This window comes from Channa argus, chromosome 4 (assembly GCF_033026475.1).
Source record: "Channa argus isolate prfri chromosome 4, Channa argus male v1.0, whole genome shotgun sequence".
NCBI lineage: Eukaryota > Metazoa > Chordata > Actinopteri > Anabantiformes > Channidae > Channa > Channa argus.
Window position 1 is genome coordinate 30,066,181 of NC_090200.1, and position 26,322 is coordinate 30,092,502.

At 38.8% G+C, this 26,322-nt stretch overlaps 1 protein-coding gene across 1 annotated transcript; it reads right to left on the reverse strand.

The window, feature by feature from the left end:
• Positions 1 to 984: 984 nt before the first annotated feature.
• LOC137125190 (G1/S-specific cyclin-D1-like) lies at positions 985 to 5,350 on the reverse strand. The gene is made up of 5 exons (XM_067500244.1): positions 4,787 to 5,350; positions 3,568 to 3,783; positions 3,015 to 3,174; positions 1,721 to 1,869; positions 985 to 1,620 (listed from the first exon to the last, which is right to left on the reverse strand). The coding sequence occupies exons 1-5, from the start codon at positions 4,988 to 4,990 to the stop codon at positions 1,462 to 1,464; spliced, it is 888 nt and encodes a 295-aa protein (XP_067356345.1). The 5' UTR covers positions 4,991 to 5,350; the 3' UTR covers positions 985 to 1,461.
• Between the last annotated feature and the right edge of the window lie 20,972 nt (positions 5,351 to 26,322).

Sequence of the window (26,322 nt, forward strand, 5' to 3'; positions counted from 1 at the left end):
TTCCTGCCACAACCCTCGCATTTTATCCGGCTCGGGACTGGCCCCTGGTGGCTGGACGGGGCCACACCTAGTGGGGTGTGATTCAAACCCGCGGGCTACTGCATCCCTACCAAATGTTCTACCACTGTGTCACCAGGCCCCCTTACATTAGAGGTCTTTTTCTGGTGGAAAGTAACGAAGTTTTACTTAAGTACATGTTTCACATATCAGTACTTTACTTAAATAGCTTTACTTATGGCTCCTTTGACTTTTACTCCACTACATCTAAGAGCTAATATCTATACTTTTTACTCCATTACATTTCGAATCAGGTTGCGTTAAAATCACATTATTTTACACATTTCATAATTAATCACTTTGTCCGTTTTTTATGAAAATGAACGACACAGGAATCGCTTCATTAAACCAGGCGCAGGTAGACTGTTGTTCTATACATAGCCTTAATTCAAATACTTTGTTGACATATTACCAGTATGCAGCAAGTTTCCTCTTTGGTGTGATCTACTTTGGCTTGTCTGCCGAGATCTACATTCACTGCCCATGACCGCATACAGCTAAAGCGAAAACCACCAGACTAATGGTCTATTTTTAGACATAAACTCCTGAATTAATTGTAAAATGTGCCTTCAAATTGGATCATTCAACGCAGTGTCGATCAAACAATATAACTAGCAGCGCTCCAAACGTTGACTTAACTTTACTTGTCGTTGCTTACCTCTGCATCTTGGTGCCATGGTGCCGAAAGGTGGAGAAATAAAGAGCTGGTCCTTGCTGATTCATACATTCATATGATTGATTGACTGGAGCGATTTGTTTGTTTTCCTCGCCTTCTGAAGGAAGCAGCTAGACGCGCTAGTGTACAGTGGGGTTACGCTTTACTGTCACTATGCGATGTTACAACAAGAGAAGGTCAGAATTAAAACTGAAATAAGCTTTCGACCCAATAATTTATTAGTTAATGCCCCCCCCCCCCCCAAAAAAAAAAAAACAAAAAACAAAAAACAAACAAACCCACAAAGCAGCACTGGTACACAGAAAAAATAAAAAAGTGAAGTAATTTTAATACTTTAAGGAAAATATAAATTGTGTACTTACTTACTTTTACTTAAGTTGAGATGCTATTGGGTACTTTTACTAGACTAAATCCAGTTGCTTTTCTACAAACTGTGTTAATAATTCCTGAATTTACTGCCCTGTTTTTTTATCTGACCAGGGAAGTTGAGAACTGTTCATTAATAAAAGCTGCAAAATAACTCATTGAACTTGTATCTTAAGGACGTGATGGCCCCTGTCTGGTCCCTGCCACAGCTCATACTGGGCCAATACACAGTTCCAATACACTGCTCAGTCCAGTAGCTTGTGAGAACAAACACCACATCATATAAAAAAAACAGCCATGTGTTTTTAGATCTACATGTGTCCACTTCATCAATTTAAACAGTTTTTCTTTTCTAATCTCCTTCAGATGTTTATGTCCCGGACATCTGTGGGTGTAGTTGATAGGCCCTGCCCCTCACCAGCATTCTTAATTTCCACAGTAACTGAGTGGTGCTGTTGTGCCTGTCCCAGGCTGGTTTCGAGCAGCGTCTCTATTTGCTCCCGACACGCCCTGAGACAGTCCTGAGAGAGTGAGAGTTGCTGTTAGTATGGCAGTAAAGAGCCGTTTTAGTTCACTGTGAATGTAATGTGTACCAACCATGCCATGGAGACCTCTACCCACCGGGTCACTCCTGATGGTCTGTGCCAGCTGCTTGGTAAGTTTCTGTAACATCAGGACATTTCCGGCCAATTTCATCTGTAAGCCCTCCACTGCTGCCATAATGCTGCCTGCCGCTACCATGGATGGAGGGCTGGCTATGAATTTAACATCTGCACAGCATCACAATGCAACTGAATGTTAATATAGTACATTTCAACTAGAGGATAAGAAGAAAGAGAAACCTAGTTCAAAATTAGTTCAGAACAAAAACTGCTCTGCATTAAAACAGTGCATTCGGTTGGTGCCGTGTGTGGATGATGGGTTTTAATCATTTCTGGACAATAACAGTTTTAGTGCACAGATGAATAAGCTAATGCAGGTTGCAGAGTGGCATGTACAAGTTTTAGTGTCTGTATGGGAGTTCAAAAAATATATTATAGAAAATGATAGACATTAAGGTAAGACAGTAAGACATTGGGCACAGGAAGTGACAGAATGGCAAATGGAGAGGAGTAAACAGACTACGGTTGTATATAGTTGGCAAGACTAAATCCAAACATAAAATCTTAATATTAATGAGAATCACTGTGTTGAGCTTGACATTTCATTCACCACTGTAAAATTACAAGGGTTTAAAATGAAATATCATCAAATCACTTTTGATACTCTAAGGGTATCTGGGCTTTCAGGACTATTGGATAAAAGTCTAAATGTATTTTATGAGGCTGAATCCATTTCCTGTGTTGTTGTCACTCTGTTGGTGCTGCTCAACAGACTGGGTCTGTTCAAATGAATGATCCGACTGCATTTTATTCATTAAGTCCTCGGGTTAGTCTAAAGAAACAGTCACGACTTCCAATCTAACCACTATGAGCATTGTAACAGAGTTCCCTTGACTTGTTTCCCTCATTAATGTGTTACAAACAGCATAAATAGTATCAGTAGTAGTTGTACTGGGAGAAATCTAGTATCAGCTCAGTACTATTCTGGGCTGACAGCGTGAACTAACAATTATGAGGTGGGGTTACACAGGCTCACACTAATGCCAGCTGCTGAAGCTGGTACAGTTGTCCTGTCTGTTATTTAGTTTAGGGTCAGCCCCCAAACCTGACTTATTTAGCTTACTCTGTTTCAGTACTGCTGTCCTTTAATTTTGTATTATACTTGAACTAACATTATTATGTCAGTCTAAAGCATTAGGCATGACATTTTTCAATTTTCTCAAAAGTAATAGTTAAAGTGCTACTGCAGAGTCAGTCTGCTAGTCTGACTGTCAGCATAATGTGCGGCACAATAAAGATGGTGCCATGCATACCTGTGGCACACAGCGCTACAAAGGTCTGAGCGTGCTTCCTCAGTATGGCCTTGTTCTCTCTCCTGACAGATAGATGAGACATAAAGTAGTCGATGAAGTCAAGGGGGGTCACTGAAGCCAGGTCCCACTTTAGCTTGTTCAAAACCAGCACCTCCATTTGCTGTAAGTGGAGCAGGACAGTGACAAGGACAGAAAGACAGGTTCAAGTGTGATCCACCAGACAGATCTGGGGATTAACAAAGATGGTGGTGGATGGTCTACATCTGAGCATTTTTGGCTTGAGGAAGAAGAAAATTCATGGGTCATGAACACCATAAGCAATTCTCTTCTGGGACCATGAATATTCACTTTGATGGTCATAGTTGGCCTAAAGTGCTGGTTGAGGTAAAATTAATTTTGTAGTGGAGCAACAGGAAAGAGAGAGAAGTAGTATCAACTTCAAGCGACCGTATTAAAACTTTTATGACAGACACCCGAGCTGGATGCCATACTTAAGAAAAAGGTTTATACTTATGACCTTAGACCATGTGATAGTCACTGCTAAATAACGTACCAGCAGCTGAGAAGGTGTGACTGAGTTGTCTGTGTAGATGCAGAGTCTCTCTGCAGTCAGTGGGATTGTCTCCCTTAGCTTGGATGCCAGGAACATACAGGCAGCTCCCAGTAACTGCAGATGGTTCTTTCTGGTAGGTTCCACTGAGAGGAAGCGATCCAGGTAGTTTATAGCCAGAGGAAAAACCTCCTCCTCACACTTCTGCTCCTCACACACCTGCACAAACAAACCAGTCATTTAATCAATGTCATTACAATTGAGTAGCTTAGTTTAACTGAAAAAGGGGTTGCCAGCTCAACTTTTCAATGCTGCATAGATTTATGATCTTTACCATGATGTCAGTAGGGGAGGTGTATATTCTTTACATTTTGGGGAAAAGTGAGAACTATCTGTTCTCAGTTATGGCTGAGTTCAGGTACCAGAACTGAAATGGAAACGGTAATGTCTGAGAAACACTGAGAAACAGCTGCAATGATACAGGGCAAAAATAATATAAAATCATTTATTCTACTTTACAATCACCTGTATCTGTGCATATTGACAGTGCTTATAGTTTGGTTTGGAAACGCATGGTGACAATTGTAAATATGTAGATATAGGGTTGCTCAGCACTTATGTGTTACAAAATATGGCATTTAAATAATAAAATGTAATTAAAAAATAAGAAATTACCAGACACCACTAATGATTGAGTTCAGCCACGAGGTTTAAAAAAAAATGTTTGGTTGCAGCTTAATTAATGGGAATCTATCTGGCTTTTCTCTGTATCATAACAATGGCTGAATTCCTAAGCAGGGTAAAACAGGGTAACAACTCAAGATTATTCCATATAAGTTGTAAGTAAAAGTTGTCATTAGTCATGATGAAAAACAAACACCACTCTGCAAATGATGACCGTTATTTATATTAGTTACTACTTAAAAGTACAAAGTTACAGCAGCGTCATTTTGCCTTTTGAACAGGCGACATAACGGTACACAATCCATTATAAAGCAGTTTCATGTTCATAAATGAGGAAACATTTACAAACTTTTTTGAAGACTAAGATTAGAATTGTATTTGGGAATAAATATACCTTCTTTGCCCTTTTCCAAACTCAGCTGTCTGTGTGTGCGATTTGCAGATATTTTGTAGGACAAGTCACCATCGCCTCTCGGACACCGTCTCGTACGAATAACAGCTGCAGCAACAATGTCTTGTTCCAGTGTGTGTAACTTACCTCCAGGATCCAGGTAGCTACTATCCTCCTCATGTACGGAGCGATTTCACTTTGGACGCATTTAAAGTAGTTCGGAGCAGGGAGATACTTGTCTTCTGCCCGTAAGAGTGCATTCAGAACCCGGTCAGTCAACAGGTTGGAGTCTCGGTAGGCCCTCCGGACCGCAGACAAGTCCCCCTCACAGCAGAACAACTGAGCTTCCATTGACCGTCCCCGCCGATATCTGCGGCTTTTCCCTCGTGTCACTAGGGCCAAAAACCTGAAAACAGTCAAGCTGTTATCTTCTTACCGACATGGTGTTACTATACACCAAAAAACTTTGGGAAATCTTCCAACTTCCTTTTTATTTGGGGTAGAATAATTTCCTCCTTTGGTTGCCGGATGGAATATTCATGAACAATAGAGTAAATCCAATCATTCCTTATCGTCTCCGTTGTGTCACTTCGTTAAGTTGTAGCTTTTTTGCACCAAGTCATGTCTTTGTCACTTTTTTTCTCATGGAGAAAACTCTGTTACAGTTAAGACCGGAGCACCGGCTCCCTGTCCACCAGCAGTGTGAGGAAAATGCAGCGCCAGTTCTTCTGCAGTGGCCTTTTAATTAGTGGACCGCGTAAAGCCACTGACCGAGCGAAAATGCAAATACATCCGGGAAGCATTTAAAAAATAAAACTGCACATTTCTCATGTAAATCTCATCTAAGATCACGCCTAAACACAAGGTTAGATTTACCTACAGGATTCTAAACAAATATCCACTCTCCACACGTATATTTAGTGATATGTAGCCAAGTAGAATATTTTGCTCTAAAATCTGTAAATTAGTACAAACATCCGGTAGCACGTACCGGACGTTTGTCATTTTTAAAACAGCAGAAACTTAGCAAATTAAAAAACAATAACAACCTAAATGTTGTCGGCTTTTCCTGTGAGACAGGGTCGGATGCCCTTCGTGACGCAACCATCCCCAATTTCTACCGGACACTGCACAGCTGGAGGATGAGAACAGGCTAGGGGTTCAGTGTCTTGCCCAGATAGCCGGTACCGGGGATCGAACCACTGCCCCTGTGGTCCGTGGAGGACTGCCTTACCAGCAGAGCTACAGTGGACCTCGATTAGTGTCTCAGTTAAATGTACAACACAATTCCTTTCTAGTGTTCGTTGTAGTTTTAGTAATCTTTAATGTGGACGTTCTTATTATTAAATGACTGAATTGTTCAATGTGGTAATAGCTTGTGTTTTTCTAGTATGAACAATACAAAATATAATGGCTAAGAAACCATACTATAACTATAATACTATCACTGGCAAAGTACTCTGTGCTTTAACGTAATGAGCTCTAAGTTCTTTAGCATGCCCTCTCAGAAACCTTAAATCTTAACCATCATTTAACACTGACAAAGACCTTCTTTGCTTAGAGAAAAACAATTTGACCTCTGACTGATTTAATTCAGATGCCATGTGATCTACTATTGTGCTCCTTAATAAACAATGTTCTGCTAGAAACTAACAGTTAAGAATTAACACTGTATAATGAACAAATGCTCAATGTAGAACCTTTATAAAACATTTTAGTCTACATCTGCAATACATCATCATCATCTGATCATCATCAGTGAATTCTACAATAAATATATTTTAACTATAAATGGCAATATAGTAATTTTGAGTTTGATTTTTTTTTTTTAGTATTAATATTTGTCTCCACTGTCAAACTAGGAACCTTTAAACACTACATCTGTCTTTTTGAAACTCTATGCAGACCATGCAGTTTACATGGTCAGGAACAAAGAAGTAGGATCTGCATGTTTGGGAAATATTGTTGTTGTTTAAAAAATTAATAATACAAAATAAAATGTATTGTTGAAATGTGATGAATAAATGACATTTCTAAAAATACATTGTGTTCATTTAACAGCATCAAATAGGGTTAATTAATAGTTTACAGTAGTCCAATATTTTTTGTGATATAAAATACAGCATTCTATTGCTGTAATGATAAATACAATGCTGTCAGTTACTGTAATTAGTATTACAGTGTAATATACTTATACTAATACTTAGGATTGTTCTTCAGTAACTTGCTAATTGTTGCCAGCAAGTTACTGTACATTTCACAGCATTCTACAATGCAGATTTGATAAGCAGGCTTATATACACATAAAAGTTACAAATAATGTATGAATTTGATTAATTACTTGTTCTATTTAGCCATAAATGCCCTGCTACATGATGTGCAAATATTTTATTAATCCATGCCCTTAAAGCATTGCAAAAGTTTTCATATAGGCTACAGTACTTTTCTTTTCTGATTTGCAAAAATAAAAATGCCTATTGACCATCAAATGGATTGGAAATTGCAGTCTATTCTAAAATGAGGAAACAGTGAAAGGTTTGCTATTCTTTCCCTGTTCCGTGTAATAAAATATACACAAAACATCTCTAAAAGAAAATTAAAAAAAGAAAATCTCAAAGTAAAAGGACTCATCATGCAAAAATATCTACTTTTATGATTATTTGTTAAGCCCTTAAGTTTCTAAAATTGATCATTAGCCAAAAAAAAAAGACAAAAAAATGTTTTTTTTAACAGAAGCTGATCTCTTGTGCACTACAATAAAAGTTTGATTTAAAAACTCCAATTTGAGTAGATGAAAACAACCACATAACTCGGTTGTGTGTGGTCAGCATACACAGATGAGAAAATTGGCCTCTGGGTGCAGACAGGCAAAAGACACCTCACCTCCCCTATGTAGAAACCCATAATGGAGAAACAAGTCACATGGTGTGTGTGTCTTTTGGGCATGTTTTCGTCTATTGTTTATTATGTGTCTATTTTCATTAATTTTTAATCTCGTTCTGTTCATTTTGTGTCTTTTACCAGAATTGTGTTACTTTATGGGCGTATACCCTGTTCAATAATCCATCCATGCTGTTTAGGCACTTTGTTCTATGATTTTTCTTTTTTTTTTAATTAGTTGGTATAAAATCAAAGTAATTAGTAACATTTTACGCTGGAATTTAGTGGAGTAAAAGTGTAAAATACTATATTTACTAGAAAAAGTACAAGGACCTTTAAATTGTAAATTTGCAAATATAGTGTAGTTGTGGATTTGGGTGTTTGTCTTTTGGGGAAGGTCCATTTTGGGCGGAAAAAATATAATGAGATCTATGTAGCCATGTTTTTCTCTGCCTTATGGGTGTAACCTTTAGCCTCAGTTTCTCAGGGTGGCCAGGGTCCAGGCTCATGCTATAGCCAATACATACATTAGCTCTAGATTCTTTTAAGTCATTGTGATTGATCTGTCTTACAATAGAGACCAGTCGTAGGTGATCAGCTTTACTAGACTTCTCCTGTGTGATCCATTAATGTTGCTGGATGGGATGTAGTGTTAAATGTTTCAGAGGAAGACATTATAATATTTTTAATAGTGATCTCTTTTAAATAATAATAACTGACACAGTTTTACATTTAAATGCCTAATGGTTGTATCCAAAGTATATGAAACTTGCAAAATGCTTATTTGTGATTCTGGTCCAATAAAGTTGAATTTCTGTGTCTTTGTCTGTAAACATACATTCAGTTCTTTAGAAAGATTGGATAACTGAGATCAGAGCAGGTGGGGAATGAAAGAGCTGGAGTGTGTGAACTCAGTAATGATGCTGAAGATAAATGTGGCAACACGCAGAGCACACAGAGGTCTGTGTGCTCTGCGTGTTGCCACATTTGTGTGTTGCCATGCATCTTTCACTGCAGAGAAAATAAAAAGAAATGGGCCCGACAGATTTACTTCAGAGAGACAGAAAGAGAAAGTAATGGTGAAAAATAACAGGCAGTTAGTTTACCACTCATGCTGGGTCTCGTAAATAATCACATATGTGAATAATCTGGTGAGAAGAATCTTTTTGGGCACATTGTCATTTAATTTGCATGATTTGAAAAAAAATGAAACAATAAGTATTTTTATAATTCCTTCTAGAACCTTCTAAAACTTCCTTTACCTAATCTGCTAATATAGGACTCAAAATGAGAATATATTTAGGCAGGACAAGGCTAATGTATGCATATTTTATACCAATATGCAACTGAAGTGGTTCGTTGAGTACACCCCCATGAGCACAAAGACAAAAAAACAGAACAGTAACATTAAAACAAGAAAATCAGAACAACTGTGACTCCAACTGTATTGCAGGTAGTCCAGTTGTCCACCATCCTCGCAGTTGTTGGTTTGATCCCCGGCACATGTTGAAGTGTCTTTGAGCAAGACACTGAACCCCAACTTAAGCAGCTCACCCATCGGTGTGAGTGTGTGTGTGATTGTGACTGTGTGTGGAATTATGAGTGCGAATGGGTCATTAAGAAGCAGTGTAAAGCACTTTGAATGACAATAGGTTTAAAACCGCTAAATAAATGCAGACTATTTACCATTTAATACTAATAAAATTAAAACAAAAACTAATGGTACAAAGCATAAAAACAAAAAACAAACTGCCATGTATTTATTTATAAATAATGGCAAATTGTAATACTGGCATAAGTAGCCAAATCATCAGAGAAACACAAATTGAATCATCACCAAATAACGTTCAGTCGAGCAACAGGCATGACATGGAACGGGCTGAGCCAAGCAGGGATCCAAGCATGACTATGGGATGTGGAGGTATAGTAGACGATCTCATCAGGAGGATATAAACTAGAAATAACGGCTGATGAAGGTAGGTAAGCAGGGCATGGCAGGGTGCAGTGGTGAGAAGGAGGAACAAGGAAAGGTAGAGTAGAATCTGAAAGAAAAATAGCATAAAAGTAAGGTGAGTCAACAATATAACAAATTTCTAATCCGTTTTTCTTTGTCACACTTCAAAATGTTCACAGTTTGACCGTAAATATCCCTAACCACTGATGGGCTCCATGATGACTTTAAGTGGGATCAATCAAGAACCCGAGTGGGAAAATAATATTAATGCGCATAACGCTACATTTTAAGCCTAATACTGTGATACTTACTGTATGTAAAAATACAAGCTTTTTATTTTAAGATTACATTGGTTCTACAAGCATCAATAGTATTGTCTAACAAAGATAGAACTCTTTGAATTTGTCAACTAAGTTATAATTAGTATAACTTTATATAAGTATAGTATAACTTTAGTATAATTTAGTTTAATAACCTGTCTTAATTCATTATAGAATGGTAGCTTCTTTGTCCAAGTGTTTATTGTGGTAACATGGTACTCCAACTTACTCTGGTGCAGGAGGTAGAGTGGTCGTCTACTGATCCCCAGCTCCTCCGGTCACATCTCAAAGTATATTTGACAATGAACCTCAACTTAGCGCTCCCAGTGAGCATTGGCTGGCTGCATAGCAGCTCCCCCATCAGTGTGTGAGTATGCATTTTTTCAGGACTTCATTGTTCATGTGTGTTTGTGTTTTTTTGGTACTGACTTAAAAGACTAATAAAAAGTATATATTAAAAAAACATTCTGTAAATAGTCTTTTATCCTTAGTAAGCTTTTGCATAAAGGTGTAGAGTTATCACCAACTGAAAACTGAAAAACTGAGAAATTATATCCTTCTAAAAGTAGATCATGGCAGAGCTGCTGTGCTGGATTGTATTACATTTTACGCCTATATCTAATCTTGTTGCTGATTGGTGTATGTACAGTGTTTCATGAACAGCGATAAGGATGAATTAAGATTGTGTATTTCTCACTACAAATATTTTAAATTAGATCTATCACATGTTTTGTTTATACTAACTGTAGATAGTATAACATACAACCAATAACTAAAAATGGAAGGATAATCTCTGAGGCTGTGAAAGCACAAGGTACTGCTCAAGGGATGGTGACGAGAGCATTTGGTATCCTAATCTCCAGCGTTTGGATAATTTTGATGCCTCATGCTAAGAAATTATTAATCTGACCAGTGCAGGTTGTGATACTCCCCACAAATAGAACATGAGCACATCTCTCATGAAACTTCCAAAGCTGCTCCAGAACTAGATGGGGACCAGGATGATACAGTAGAGTGGGATCCAGAAGATGACCTTGCTGAAGCCGATAATGATTAGACTGTTGTTATAAACTGGAATTACAACAAGATTAGGTAATGTGATAAGTTCAGCAATTGTATTGCAAAACTGTATTAGAAATTTACAAACAGATGCAAGATTTCAAAGACACTGATTTCAGTTAGTCCTCGTATTTTTCATTTGTTTCATTTAATTATTTCTCAAAATGTAACTGTCTCATGAGTGTTCCGTGTTTTAATTATGTAACCATGTTTAGACTGATGTAGGACAGTAGTTCAGAACATCTTTTATTTAAACACAGTGCAATCATATCTTTTTTTATAGGATCTTGGTGTTTGCTGTCCAATAATAATATGTTTATTGGCTTTATTGACCCTGTCGCTAAATGACTGGAAGGATAAATCAAAACAGGGGATAGGCAAGGCAATTTAAATCTAAGAAAAAGTTGGAAATAATCAAAAGCATTAAATGGTAAACGGTCTGCACTTACATAGCGCGTTTCTACTTATTGGTACCCAAAGCACTTTACACTGCTTCTCATTCACCCATTCCCACTCCCACAATCACACACACTCACACACTGATGGGGGAGCTGCTATGGACACAATGAACGATCATGAAAAGATAGACAGACTATTTGTCCTGTTATCTGATCCAAAAAGACAGGATAATGAGAGGGTGGAGAGGATAATAGTGTATCTGCATATCATTTTCTTTCTGTGCGTGTAATTCTGTGGACACTGAGGGACCAAAGTTGCTAAAAAGATAAAGAGTACCAAGAGAAAATATTATTTAGTAGCAGAATGTCAGTTGGTGTGTTTAATGGCATTTTTACCTAGAATGGTCTTTTTTCCTACACTACAATGATTTGAATGGAAAACAATCCTTAATTAGTCGTTGTCACTGTGGCAATTTGGGGCAACTGTGGCCAAGGAGATACGGAAGTAGACCATCTATCCCAAGGTTGTTGGTTGGATTCCTGAACCCCAACCATGTTAACATAATAGCGTTTATACACTTGTCATCAGTGTAAATCAGTGTTTGTTACTTTCAATTACAGTGAGTCAGGCATCCAGAACTGTGGAAATTAAAGTCAAATAAATTACTGACTTGACAATGTTAAATAGCATCACTGGAATCATATTTCAGTGAATAATAAGCAATGATTGTGACAAGTGACAGCGCAGTATGTTTTACTGTCATCAAATGACTGTTTTACCATGAAAAACACCCCTTTATGTAATTAAATTAATGAATTCATTCAGATTCTGCCACAGTGCATATCCTACAGAATGAAGTCAAGATTATAAAGATGTATAGAGAGAACCCAACAATTCCCCCTGGAGCAAGCCATAGGCAACAGTGGAGAGGAAAAACTCCCTTTAACGGAAGAAACCTCAAGCAGAACCAGGCTCAGGCTGGACGGCCATCTGCCTTGACCGGTTGGGGTGAGTGGAAAGGGGAGAGAGAAAAGAACAGAGCATCAAAAAGCAACAACAAAACATCAGGCAGATTGGTAGGACCAGTAGCTGCACGCTGGAAGACACACAGCTTCAAAGCCGGGGGACACCTGCAGAAAGGGACAGAGAGAGGGGGACAGAGAAGGACAAAGACAACTACGGGAGAAGAACACACAGAGTTAATGACATACAGTGTTGACAATTGCGGGGTGAGAGGAGAGGAGAGAGGGTCAAGAGTAGGAAAGGAGCTCAGTGCATCAGGGGGTGGGTCCCCCAGCAGTCTAAGCCTATGGCTGCATAACTATAACTAACTATATGCTTTATTAAAGAGGAAGGTTTTAAGCCTAGACTTAAAAGTAGAGAGGGTGTCTGCTTCCCGAAACTGAACTGGGAGCTGGTTCCACAGGAGAGGAGCTTGATAGCTAAAGGCTCTGCCTCCCATTCTACCTTTGGAAATTCTGGGAACCACAAGTAGGCCTGCATTCTGAGATTGAAGTGGTCTACTGGGATGATATGGTGCTATGAGGTCTTCTATATATGATGGAGCCTGACCATTCAGGGCTTTATATGTAAGAAGCAGGGTTTTAAATTCTTTTCTATATTTAATGGGAAGCCAATGGAGAGAAGCTAGTGAAGGTGAAATATGATCTCTCTTGCTAGTTCCAGTCAGCACTCTTGCTGCAGCATTTTGGATTAATTGCAGGCTCTTTAGGGAGTAACTGGGGCATCCTGAAAGTAGGGAATTACAGTAGTCCAACCTAGAAGTAACAAATGCATGGACCAGTTTTTCAGCATCACTTTGAGACAGGATGCTCCTAATTTTGGCAATGTTCCGTAGGTGGAAGAAGGCTGGTTTAGAGATTTGTTTCAAATGTGAGGTAAGGGACAAATCCTGGTTAAAAATAACTCCAAGGTTCCTTGCAGTAGTACTGGAGGCCAGACTTATGCCATCTAAAGTAACAATATGGTTGGACATCATATTTCTGAGATTTTTGGGCCCAAATACTATGACTTCAGTTTTGTCTGAGTTTAGAAGTAAAAAATTGTGGCATATCCAGGCCTTTATGTCTTGTAGGCATGCTTGAAGCTTTATTAACTGATTATTTTCATCTTGTTCCATAGATAAATATAGGTGGGTATTTATGGAGTGTTTTCTAATATTGTTGCCTAAAGGAGACATATATGAAGAGTAAAGTATTGGTCCTAACACAGAGCCTTGTGGAACTCCATAGCTAACCTTTGTGTGCATGGAGGATTCATCTTTAACAAATTGAAATCTATCAGATAGATAAGATTTAAACCAACCTAGTGCAGTTCCTTTAATCCCAATTTCATGTTCCTGCATCAAATGCAGCACTAAGATCTAACAGAACAAGTATAGAGATGAGTCCATTATCTGAGGCCATGAGAAGATCGTTGGTGACTTTTACCAGTGCTGTTTCTGTACTATGATGAACTCTAAATCCTGACTGAAAGTCTTCATACAAATTATTCCTATGAAGGTGATCACATAATTGTTTTGCAACTACTTTTTCAATTATTTTTTAAATAAAGGGGAGATTAACCAATTGAATCTAATAATGAATTAAATAAACTATATCAAATAATTTACATAAAAATGGGAAATTACAGTGAAATGATAGCTGCACTCAACTTGGGCATGGATCTCTCTGAAGTACCAAGCAGGAATGCCGTTCATTTATATTCATCACTGTACTCAAGAAAACTTCAATTTACCTTACTCAAAATACTGCAAAGAATGTATTGTTTCAATACTCTAATATGTTAGAAAACCACTTTTTTGCCTTTTTACAGCTGTTGCTGTGAAAAGGCAAGAGTGTAGTGGCCGGACAGTGGCTGACAGTGGCCGGACACCGTGATGGCCACTCCTATACACAGCACTCTCCCTCACGGTGCCGGCCAGCACATACACCACGTATAACAAAACAAAACACGTCTGAACACACATGGAATCACCAACCATATCACAAACTATGCACACCAAACACACAGAAAAGTATAAATCCCCCCGGAGCTGTGTCAACCCCTCTAAACTAATCTACTAGCTGGGCCGTTACAATAATTATGCATTGTTTCTATGAACTGTGTAATCTTACTAACGTAGTTAGTAGATATTTAACTTGTGACTCATAATGTATTTATAATTTTTAAGAGACTATAAAGATTGTCTTTTTAACTTTTCATACTCTCCCTTACAAAATGAAAGTTGTCCCGACATCAAAACACATTTTATATCTTTGGAATAAATTCTTTTACAGTCTTTTGTAAATTAATAGAGAAAATCTTCTTCTTCTGTCTGCAACCCAAACAAAGGTTAAAGCTCTAAATGGTCTGCTCTGGTAGCAGAGTAAGTGCTCTACTCTGCTTCACATTCCCCCATTCACAATCACACATACTCAAACACTGATGGGGGAGCTGTAATGCTGCTGGCAGATGCTCGCTGGGAACACTAAGTTGAGGTTCATTGTCAAGGATACTTTGAGATTTGACCGGAGGAGCTGGGGATTGAACCAGCAACTGGGGGATTGGTAGATGATAATTGTTAATTTGTCCCACTCTCTCACTTAGCATTTTGTTTTTGGACTGAGTGTGCTTAACTCTTCGATTGGTGGTTTTGAGCCTGACAATTTTGGAATTTAGCACAGAAATGAAAGGGAACGAAGAGTAGAAGAGGTGACTGTTGTGGAGCAGGAAGTAGCAAAGATTAGTAAGAGTGAAGTGAGGAGGACATTGAAGAGGATGAAGAGTGGAAAGGCAGTTGGTCCTGATGACAAACCTGTGGAGGTATGGAAGTGTCTAGGAGAGGTGGCAGTAGAGTTTTTGACTAGTTTGTTTAACAAGATCTTGGAGAGTGAGAGGATGCCTGAGGACTGGAGAAGTGTACTGGTGCCAATTTTTAAGAACAAGGGAAATGTGCAGAGCTGTGGCAACTACAGAGGAATAAAGCTGATGAGTCACACAATGAAGTTGTGGGAAAGAGTAGTGGAAGCTCGGCTAAGGGCAGAGGTGAACATTTGTGAGCAGCAATATGGTTTCATGCCTAGAAAGAGTCCAACAGATGCAGTATTTGCTTTGAGGATGCTGATGGAGAAGTACAGAGAGGGTCATAGGGAGTTGCATTGTGTCTTCGTAGATTTAGAGAAAGCGTATGACAGGGTGCCGAGAGAGGAGCTGTGGTATTGTATGAGGACGTCTGGAGTGGCAGAGAAGTATGTTAGAGTGGTGCAGGACATGTATGAGAGCTGTAAGACCATAGTAAGGTGTGCTGTAGGTGTGACAGAGGAGTTCAAGGTGGAGGTGGGTCTGCATCAAGGATCGGCTTTGAGCCCCTTCTTGTTTGCTCTGGTGATGGACAGACTGACAGATGAGGTTAGACAGGAATCTCCATGGACTATGATGTTTGCAGATGACATTGTGATTTGTAGTGAGAGTAGGGAGCAGGTGGAGGAAAATCTAGAGAGGTGGAGGTCTGCTCTGAAAAAAAAGGAATGAAGTTTAGCCGCAGTAAGACAGAATACATGTGTGTCAATGAGAGGGACCCAGGTGGAACGGTGAGGTTACAGGGAGCAGAGGTGAAGAAGGTGCAGGACTTTAAGTACTTAGGGTCAATGGTTCCGAGCAACGGAGAGTGTGGAAAAGAGGTGAAGAGGCGAGTGCAGGCAGGTTGGAGAAAGTGTCAGGTGTGTTGTGTGATAAATAAGTATCAGCAGGAATGAAAGGAAAGGTGTTCAAGACGGTGGGGACACCAGCAATGTTGTTCAGCTTAGAGACAGTGGCACTAAAGAAAAGACAGGAAGCAGAGCTGGAGGTTGCAGATGTGTCGGAGATAAAGTCAGAGAGACCAGATTGAGGTGGTTTGGACATGTTCAGAGGAGAAACTGTGAATATACCAGTAGAAGGTTGGAGCTGCCAGGCAGGAGGTCTAGAGGAAGACCAAAGAGGAGATTTATGGATGTAGTGAGAGAGGACAAGAAGTTAGTTGGTGTGAGAGAAGAGGATGCAGAGGACAGGGTTAGATGGAGGCACATGATTCGCTGTGGCGACCCCTGAAAGGGAGCAGCCGAAAGGAAAAGAAGAAGAAGAAGAAGAAATGACTGGTTTAGATTTTTGTGCCTCTCCAAAGCCTAAAACTGCTGAATGAAACAAGCAGTGAATCAGTTGCTATAGTACCACTATACTCAGCGAAACTTCAGTTAACCTTACTTAAAATACTGCAAAGACGTTCTCTAGTAGCTCTGAATATATTAGAAACACACTACAATAATTTTCATGTTGTTAAACACAGTAAACATATGGAGAAATATTCACAAGAGTGATTTGTGACGTTTCTTTTACGAGAGTTTAACTTGAATGACGAAAACAGCGCTAATTCCCCAGGTAAGAGCTGAGACAAGAGCAATTTATTGCAAACTAACGGATTAAGACAATTTTCCGGATAACTGTAAAAGACTTATCACACCTTCAGGTAAACAATAAAATACAAAATTAGCAATGGAAAAATGAGGCAGTTTAGCACTCAGATGTACAGATACTAAGTTAACCCTAATTACAAACATACAGTATTTCTGATTTGTTTAATCATAATCATAATAATAATCGTTTTTTGTTTTTTTTAACTCATTACATTAGCACATCCACATTTTCCTAAACACTGGTTCAATAAGCAGATTACTGGTTCCTCTTGACCCACTTACAGAAGAATATAAAGTCTAAAGGTCACATACACAAAACTGTGGGATACAAAGAGAAGTAGGGTGGAGGGCCCTGGGGTACAAGATGGGCAGAAATGGGGGGCAGGGGTGGGGGTATTTGCCTCATGAGAAAGAGCATGGAATAATGCTTATAAGATCCTGTTAACCTCCAAATAATCATGACTGATGGCTTTCTCTAGCACCAATGTTTAGTTTCTACAAACTTGTTGTAGCTGTAGTCATTACTGCTTCTCAGAGGTGAATACATTGGAACAATAATAAAGCCTTAGTGTCTTCACCCTTCTCCTGTTTGAATTTCCTTTGCAGCAGTCACCACAATCCTAATACAGTATTCGTATAGTATTCCAATAAAGCTAAGCTAGGCTAGGCACATCAGACTCTTTAGCTGCAGTTCCAGCATAAAAAGAAAGCATTTCTTGCTGTTGTGAAATCTTGTCCTTGAGTATAAAAATAAGCCCATGAATACTTCAGCCTGTTTATTTTATGTAGTGGATTATGATGTTGCCTGTTTCGTACTCTGAAAGTTTTTCCTTGGACCATATTTCACAACATCACCATTAGAGGTGGTGTACCCAGCTAACATCACAACAAGACAATGTGCATCCTGACATCCCCTGGAACCTGACAGGAGACTCACTCAGCTCATATTATTCTGGCCAAGTCTGTCCTCAAAGTGTTTGGATAGTGAGATTTTCTCAGATTTTAATTTTTATATTTAACTAGCACTCCATGCATTTTTTGTGTGTTATTTTATATCCACTCCTGAGATTGCCAAGATGCATGTTAGTAACACAGACCACATGAAGAGTTTAAACAAAACAGCTTGTTTTTTTAAAAATGTAGGCAACTGTAGGCTGTGTTGCCACTTGCTGCTCAGTTACTATCTGGTCCCCTGTGTATACCCCACTCTGGGTTTCTCTGTTGTGTTAATGCAGTCATGTGTACTCATTGCCTGTGTGTGCGTGTGTGTGCGGGTAACTTTGTGTTAGTTGCAATAATGAGTGTCTGACAGATGAAATAACAGCTAAAATATAGTGGAAAAGGGCAGAAATCAACCTTTTACTCTGCAGTTTCTATTCTGCATTTTGTAATTTTTGGTAAACCTGGAACAATATCTAGTTTAAATTTAAAGGCTACATCCTCGGACTGTCCCTTGACTCTGGCCCTTGTAACTGGTAAAATCAACTTGGAGCTTAACTTATTATTGTGGAGCAATGCAGTGGTAAGTTCAATTACATTTCTTTGCAAGAGTGACAAGAATTTTAACATTTATTTTTTGAAATAGTGCTCATCTGTTTCCTTTTACCGTCAGTAATTGTGCTGAGCTTTCATTTAAAAGCAAAAAAAAGCAACAACAAAACATTGGGCAGGTTGGTAGGACCAGTAGCTGCACACCTGAAAACACACAGATTCAAAGACAAGGACACCTGCAGAAAAATACAGAGAGAGGGAGAAAAACAACTACAGGAGAAAAAAGAAACAAAGTTAATATCATGCAGTGGTGATGTATAATTGTGGGGTAAGAGAGGAGAGCAGGAAGAGAGGAAGAAAATAGCTTGTGCATTGAGGGTGGGTCCCCCGGCAGGCTAAGCCTATAAAACCCTAACTAAAACTAACTAGCTTTATCAAAAAGGAGGGTTTTAGTTTGAGCTTGACCAGAGCTTTATAATAAAAAAGGGGGATTTTAAATTATATTCTAGATTTTATGGAAATTCATTGGAGAGAAGATAGTGAAGGTCTCTTTTGCCAATTTTAGTCAGTACTCATGCTGAAGTCTATTATCTAAAGACAAGAGAAGATTGTTAGTTAAATTTATCAGTGGTGTTCCTGCACTATGAACTGTAACGGGTTGTTCTTGCATTCCTCTATTAATGGTAAAAAATTATCTGTTCTAGCATTACAGAGGGCTTTTTAAAATATACTTTTTAACTGTTTTTGTCCAGGCTAAGTGGAAATCTTCTAAATATATACCATGATTATTGCCTCTTCTGGTTTATTGACTTCTTTTCAGAGGGGCAAGTGAGTAAGTATCAAGTATTGTCATAGTGAAGCTGCACAATTATCAGCAAGATAATCAACTTGTACAGGAGTAAAGTTAATGTGGGTACTCTCCATTGTATTGACACATGGTGAAGGAAATACTCAAAGAATAATTTCCTTAAAATTTTTCACAGCATTTTCAGATAAACACCTACTGTAGTGGAACTTCTTTCTAAATGCTGTATAGTCCATTATTGTAAATTCAAATGTTATTAGAAAATAGTCAGACAAAAGAGAATTATGAGGAAATACTGTTAAATTATTTGTTTCAATGCCGTATGTAAGGACAAGTTCTAGGGTGTGACTAAAAGAGTAAGTGGGTTTATTTACATTTTGGGAAGAACCAATTGAATCAAAAGTTCTATGTTCTATGTGACTGTCAAACTCACCCACTATAATTACTTACACTATACACTATAATTATTATCTGTACTAGGCGCTAAATCAGATAGAAAATCTGAAAATTCAGTCAAAACTCTGAATTAGGGACTGGAGTACCATATACAATAACAAATAGAAGTGGTTTTTGAGTTTTCCAGGTTGGGTGTGAAAGGCTAAGTTTAAGGCTTTCTCTGTGCTTCTAGGAACATGACAATTAATATTACTTGACTTATTTAGACCGAGATATTTTTCCTGCTGCAACCAAGATCGCTTATTAATTTATTTACTAATAGAGATTTAGACAAGAGAGTAACCACCTCTTCACTGCTACTACTTAAAAGACAAAGATAACACTAGTATCTATGTTCTCATCTTAGCAAAAACTGCTATAATAGGTACATGGTGAACAGTGTATGGTATGCACATTGAGTAAGGACTTTTTAAAAAATATTGGGCATTAGTCTGTATTAGATACGTCTAAGTAAAAAGCTGGACAGGAAAGGGAAAAGACGTGGTATGTCACACAGCAAAGGTTCCCAGTTGTACTTGAACCCATGACAGTGCAGTTATGTGGTATGTGCTCTAACCACCACAAAAAATTTGTGAACATGGGGCCAACTTGTCATTGGACTGATAAATGTGATGTGTCCATCACTGATGCACACCAACTGCATGTACAGTCAGTGCTGCCCCACAGCAGGTGCTGTCTTTGTCTCTCTAAAGATGCCACACAATAGACCCTATGGCCTCATCAGGCCATCTGCTATCAACACATAGGATACCATAATGATATCGATACTATAAAATTTCTTTATGTACTTCATGTTGGATGTTATTATTATATTTTATATTTTGGTATTTCTTTGCTGCTGCACAAATAATTGCACTTTGGAGACACTTCTTCTTGAGATTGAGCCAACGACCCTTGGATTGGTGGATGACTGCTCTACTTCCCTGAGCCACAGTCGCCCCATTACAGACATCAGAGGATCTCTGTGGCCATCTGTTCAGTTTGGTTCTGCCTGTTCTGTAGAGTAATTTAATGCTTTTTTCAGGTCCAGACACATGGTGAACTCTGTAGGCTCAGCCACTGGGCCCACAAACAGATGAGAGGGACATATAATTTACCAGATATTATCTTTAAACACAGTATTTTTGCATAAACAGGTACTGTATATTCAAAGTACAGGTACAGTACATAAAAAGAACATGTATTTTTAAGATTTATACATTTGTCTCAGAGGGATTGGATCCAGATGTATCCAATACCTTCAGGTATACTCTATCAGAAAAAATTTTGATGAGTTTGAATTTTGATGAGTTTAATATTACAGGGGGGAAAGTGGGAAATAATATTCCCTGTGGTCTGGACAACATTTAAACCATGGGGAAATTACAGGATATGTGTGGTCTGCGACATGGACTTGCACATTGAGGACAACAGAGGAAAAATACAAGTGTAGATCCTGTTCCTCTGATGTCTGTAATGGGGCGACTGTGGCTAAGGGAAGTAGAGCAGTCATCCACCAATCCAAGGGTCGTTGGCTCAATCTCAAGAAGAAGTGTCTCCAAAGTGCAATTATTTGTGCAGCAGCAAAGAAATACCAAAATATAAAATATAATAATAACATCCAACATGAAGTACATAAAGAAATTTTATAGTATCGATATCATTATGGTATCCTATGTGTTGATAGCAGATGGCAGAAAAGAGTGTTATTACCTATAGTTTCTGGCTCATGGCTGCCTAAAGAGTGAGTGCTGGGGATGGGAGCTGTCAGACTGAATGGACTACCTAACTTTTACGGAGCTTATTGGAATTTTATTGGAATTATATTACAATGGTTAAACAAGTTCTGCTTGGCTGAATGAACCAAATTTCCTGCAGAGTGTTGTGTGACGCTTTTGAAGATTATACGAAGTGATTTGTCTTAAGCAGCTCAAGTTACACCACTTACAAGCAATGCAACCAGACAGTAACAGATACAGAGTTAACTGCCAACACCAAAGAAATGGTGGTGAACATGAGAAGAACCAGATAGTGGAGAGAGTGACCAGCACCAGATTATTTAGAGTGACTCTCACTGAGGATTTCACCGGGGGCTGTCAGGTGACATGTAAGAACATCTCTACTTTCACAAGGGGTCCAACCACAGAGGCAGCAGTTTAGTTGACAGTTCCCACCCCTCCCATAGTTTCTCCACCCTTCTCCCCTCCAACAAGAGATTCCACAGCTTGAAAACCAAAACCTTCCTTTTTCCCACAGGCTGTGAGACTCCTTAACAGTCTGTTAACCCACAGCACTACAGAAGTTTTGCCCCACACGTCCTGCTCATACTGATACCCCTAAAGCCACCATTCACACACCTATGAGGGTGTGTATGCATGTGACCATGTCTGCAGACTATGCAAAATGTGACTGTGACATAAGGTACATTTATGTTTTTTTACTAAATGTGAAATAATGTTTTTTATGTTTCACTTTGTATCTCATTAACCTTAGAACCAAACTACATTTCCTCAGTACATTATTTCTTTAACTGGGTATACTACTAAACGTTTCATAACAGTGCAGTTCCTGTCAGCTCAAATTTTCTCTGTCACTTCTGAACCCTCAAGCTTAACCCTTTGGCTTTTTTCATACCCATCATCCTTCTTTTTTCTCAGCCCATTACCCCCTGGTTCAAGCCAAGCGGTGCAGCCTCTTTGCTTCCCACATGCTTCAATCCTCCAGCAGCATAATGGCAAAAACACCAACAATACCTTTACATAAGAACAATACAGGAAGGAACAATTGTGTGTGTGTGTGTGTGTGTGTGTTAGCAGCAAACCCAGCAGGTTGCCGATGGACCCACTGTCCTCAGTGGTTTGCTTAAGTCTTTGTATTGTTTAACCACGTCCCATCCCTAAATTACTCTGACAACCAAACAGACAGACGCACGTGCACAGGCCCACACAAACACACACAGAACTCAAAGTAATCCAGTCAGTCAAATGATGCTTTGATCATTAGGCTATAATTTTTGCAATTTACACATAATGGATTAAACAATAGTTTTTAGGTAGACAAGAAAAAAGTTTTGGAATAAGAAAATATGAACATTTAACATATTTCGAAAACATTTCAAATTTCATTAGCTTTTGAATTGATGGCAATTTCTGCCTCTTGATACTTCAGATATTTCCAAAAAATGTGTTAGGCCCACTGGCACTGTCAGAAGGATGGTGGGCATGTCTCATGAATACTGGGTGTGCCACAGCTAAATTTTTTTCACATCCTAGGTTAGACAAATAAACCCAAAACCACAAGGTCAGGTGGTTTTAAAGTTTTTGCTATTTAGTGTAATCTCAATAAACCTGTGAAAAATTTGTCTTTGGTGTTACTGTGCTAATTCATTCCATCATTTGCATTTTTAAACAAAGAGAAAAAACTAAGTTATTGCAGCAAATGCACAGAAGGGAAGTAATTATGGGCTGCTGATAACAATCTCTGGTTTGAGATGTGCAGCTGTCTCAATTGCAGCATTGTTACAGGTGATGACCCATATACAGATCATGTTTCTTCAAATGGCCTTGAATGCCCTTACAAATACAAATACTGCTGTTAGTCATGTATAATAAAACACAAGAGACCTGAAGACACTCTCTGTCTGTACATATACAGCTGGATAAAAGCATAGAGGATGTATGTTTGTTGTGATGTCTGAGGGGTTACTTCTTAGCATCCATTCTTACCCTTCTATTTTGCTACTTGTCTGAAGACATAGACCTTTACACACCTCCATGTTTGCAGGTGTGTAAACTGGAAGAAAAAATTGTTGCCTAAAAGGGATTTAGACCATTTACAATTTAAAATAGGGAGTGGACATCCCAACCAACCCCTCTCACCCTCTTCCTCCTTGGTTAAGCCCACTGTAGTGGCCTGAGTTCTTCTGTCATAGTTTGAAATATGACTACTGTCACACATAGTGGGTTGAGGAGTCCCTTACACATGATGAAAAGAAAACACTTTGCACATGCTGTTGTACATTACAGGAAGAAAAGAGCAGACCATTTACCAAGTCGGTGTTACTCTCTGCCTTAGTCAAGCTTCTGCACATCAAACATACATATACAGCATGTCAACAAAATGATGGAAAACCATAAGCCAGAAGCTCTGTTTTGCTCACATTTATTCTTCTAAATCCCTGTCAGTGTCTTTACAAAGAGCACATTGAACATTTTGGACAGAAATAGAACTGAAACTTAAAATATGTTATCAAAGCAAAACCTGGACACAATGAAGGAAGTAAACTGCAGTAGTATGTTCCAATCCTTTTACCTAAAGATGTAAAGGCAAGTGACCAGTCTATGCTGCTGTTTATACATAAACTTTAGTTCACAGTAATTTTCGTAATTCAATTCAATTCCATTCAACTTTATTTATATAGCGCCAACAACAAAGTCATCTCAGGGCACTTTACAAAATAAAGTCAAGGTTATAAAGATGTATAGAGAGAACCCAACAATTTCCCCTGGAGCAAACCATAGGCAACAGTGGAGAGGAAAAACTCCCTTTAACTGAAGAAACCTCAAGCAGAACCAGGCTCAGGGTTCTGCCTTGACCGGTTGGGGTGAGTGGAAAGTGAAGAGAGAAAAGAACAGAGCATCAAAAAGCAACAACAAAACATCGGGCAGATTGGTAGGACCAGTAGCTGCACGCTAAAAACACACTGCTTCAAAGCTGGGGACATCTGCAGAAAGGGACAGAGAGAGGGGGACAGAGAAGGACAAAGACGACTACGGAGAGAACACACAGAGTTAATGACATACAGTGGTGACAATTGCGGGGTGAGAGGAGAGGTGAGAGGGTCAAGAGGAAGAAAGGAGCTCAGTGCGTTTGGGGGTAGGTCCCCCAGCAGTCTAAGCCTATAGCAGCATAACTATAACTAACTATATGCTTTATTAAAGAGGAAGGTTTTAAGCTTAGACTTAAAAGTAGAGAGGGTGTCTGCTTCCCGAATCTGAACTGGGAGCTGGTTCCACAGGAGAGGAGCTTGATAGCTAAAGGCTCTACCTCCCATTCTACTTTTGGAAATTCTGGGAACCACAAGTAGGCCTGCATTCTGAGAGCGAAGTGGTCTACTGGGATGATATGGTGCTTTGAGATCTTCTATATATGATGGAGCCTGACCATTCAGAGCTTTATATGTAAGAAGCAGGGTTTTAAATTCTATTCTAGATTTAATGGGAAGCCAATGGAGAGAAGCTAGTGAAGGTGAAATATGATCTCTCTTGCTAGTTCCAGTCAGCACTCTTGCTGCAGCATTTTGGATTCATTGCAGGCTCTTTAGGGAGTTACTGGGGCATCCTGAACGTAGGGAATTACAGTAGTCCAACCTAGAGGTAACAAATGCATGGACCAGTTTTTCGGCATCACTTTGAGACAGGATGCTCCTAATTTTGGCAATGTTCCGTAGGTGGTAGAAGGCTGTTCTAGAGATTTGTTTTATATGTGAGGTAAAGGACAAATCCTGGTCAAAAATAACTCCAAGGTTCCTTGCAGTAGTACTGGAGGCCAGACTTATGCCATCTAGAGTAATAATATGATTGGACCCATCATATTTCTGAGATTTTTGGGCCCAAATACTATGACTTCAGTTTTGTCTGAGTTTAGAAGCAAAAAAATGTGGGACATCCAGGCCTTTATGTCTTGTAGGCATGCTTGAAGCTTTATTAACTGATTATTTTTATCTGGTTCCATAGATAAATATAGCTGGGTATCATCAGCATAGCAATGGAAAATTTTACAGTGTTTTCTAATAATGTTGCCTAAAGGAGACATATATAAAGTAAAAATTATTGGTCCTAACACAGAGCCTTGTGGAACTCCATAGCTAACCTTTGTGTGCATGGAGGATTCATCATTAACATGAACAAATTGAAGTCAGATAGATAAGATTTAAATCAACCTAGTGCAGTTCCTTTAATCCCAATTTCATGTTCCAGTCTCTGTAATTAAATGTTGTGATCAATGGTATCGAATGCAGCACTAAGATCTAACAGAACAAGTATAGAGATGAGTCCATTATCTGAGGCCATGAGAAGATCGTTGGTGCTGTTTCTGTACTATGATGAACGCTAAATCCTGACTGAAAGTCTTCATACAAATTATTCCTATGAAGGTGATCACATTATTGTTTTGCGACTACTTTTCAATTATTTTAGAAATAAAGGGGAGATTAGATATTGGTCTGTAATTGGCTAAAACACATGGGTCAAGACAGGGTTTTTTAAGTAGTGGTTTAATTACAGCTACTTCATAGGCCTGTGGTACATAGCCTGTTTCTAAAGATAGATTGATGATATCTAATATGAACATATCTATTAAGGGTAAAGCTTCCTTGAGCAGCTTAGTTGGAATAGGGTCTAGCAGACAGGTTGCTGGTTTAGATGAGGTAATAATTGAAAAAGCAGTCTAACAGGGAGTGGGGCCTTATCGATGTCTCTAGCACTGCTGTACGTGAAGATCTATCTGTAATTTTTGGGGGCAGGATCTGGTGAATTCTTTCTCTAATAGCTACAATTTTATTCATAAAGAAGATCATGAAGTCATTGCTGCTCAAAGTTAAGGGAATAGTAGACTCAACAGAACTATGGCTCTTAGTCAGCCTGGCTACAGTGCTGAACAGAAACCGGGGGTTGTTCTTGTTTTCTTCTATTAATGATGAATAATATGCTGTTCTGGCATCACTGAGAGCTTTTTTGTACGTTTTTAAACTATTTTTCCAGGCTAAATGAGATTCTTCTAACTTTCTGGAACAACACTTCCTTTCTAACTTTCGTGTTTCCTGTTTTAAGTTGCGTGTTTGTGAACTATACCATGGAGATGGCCTCTGCTGGTTTACTGCCTTCTTT

Coding starts and splice junctions, on each gene's coding strand:
- LOC137125190 (XM_067500244.1), bottom strand. CDS start 4,990: ATGGAAGCTCAGTTGTTCTGCTGTGAGGGGGACTTGTCTGCGGTCCGG. Junction 1,870..3,014: donor TGTAGCGCTGTGTGCCACAG/GTATGCATGGCA, acceptor GATGCTGTGCAG/ATGTTAAATTCATAGCCAGC. Junction 1,621..1,720: donor AGACCATCAGGAGTGACCCG/GTGGGTAGAGGT, acceptor TCACTCTCTCAG/GACTGTCTCAGGGCGTGTCG.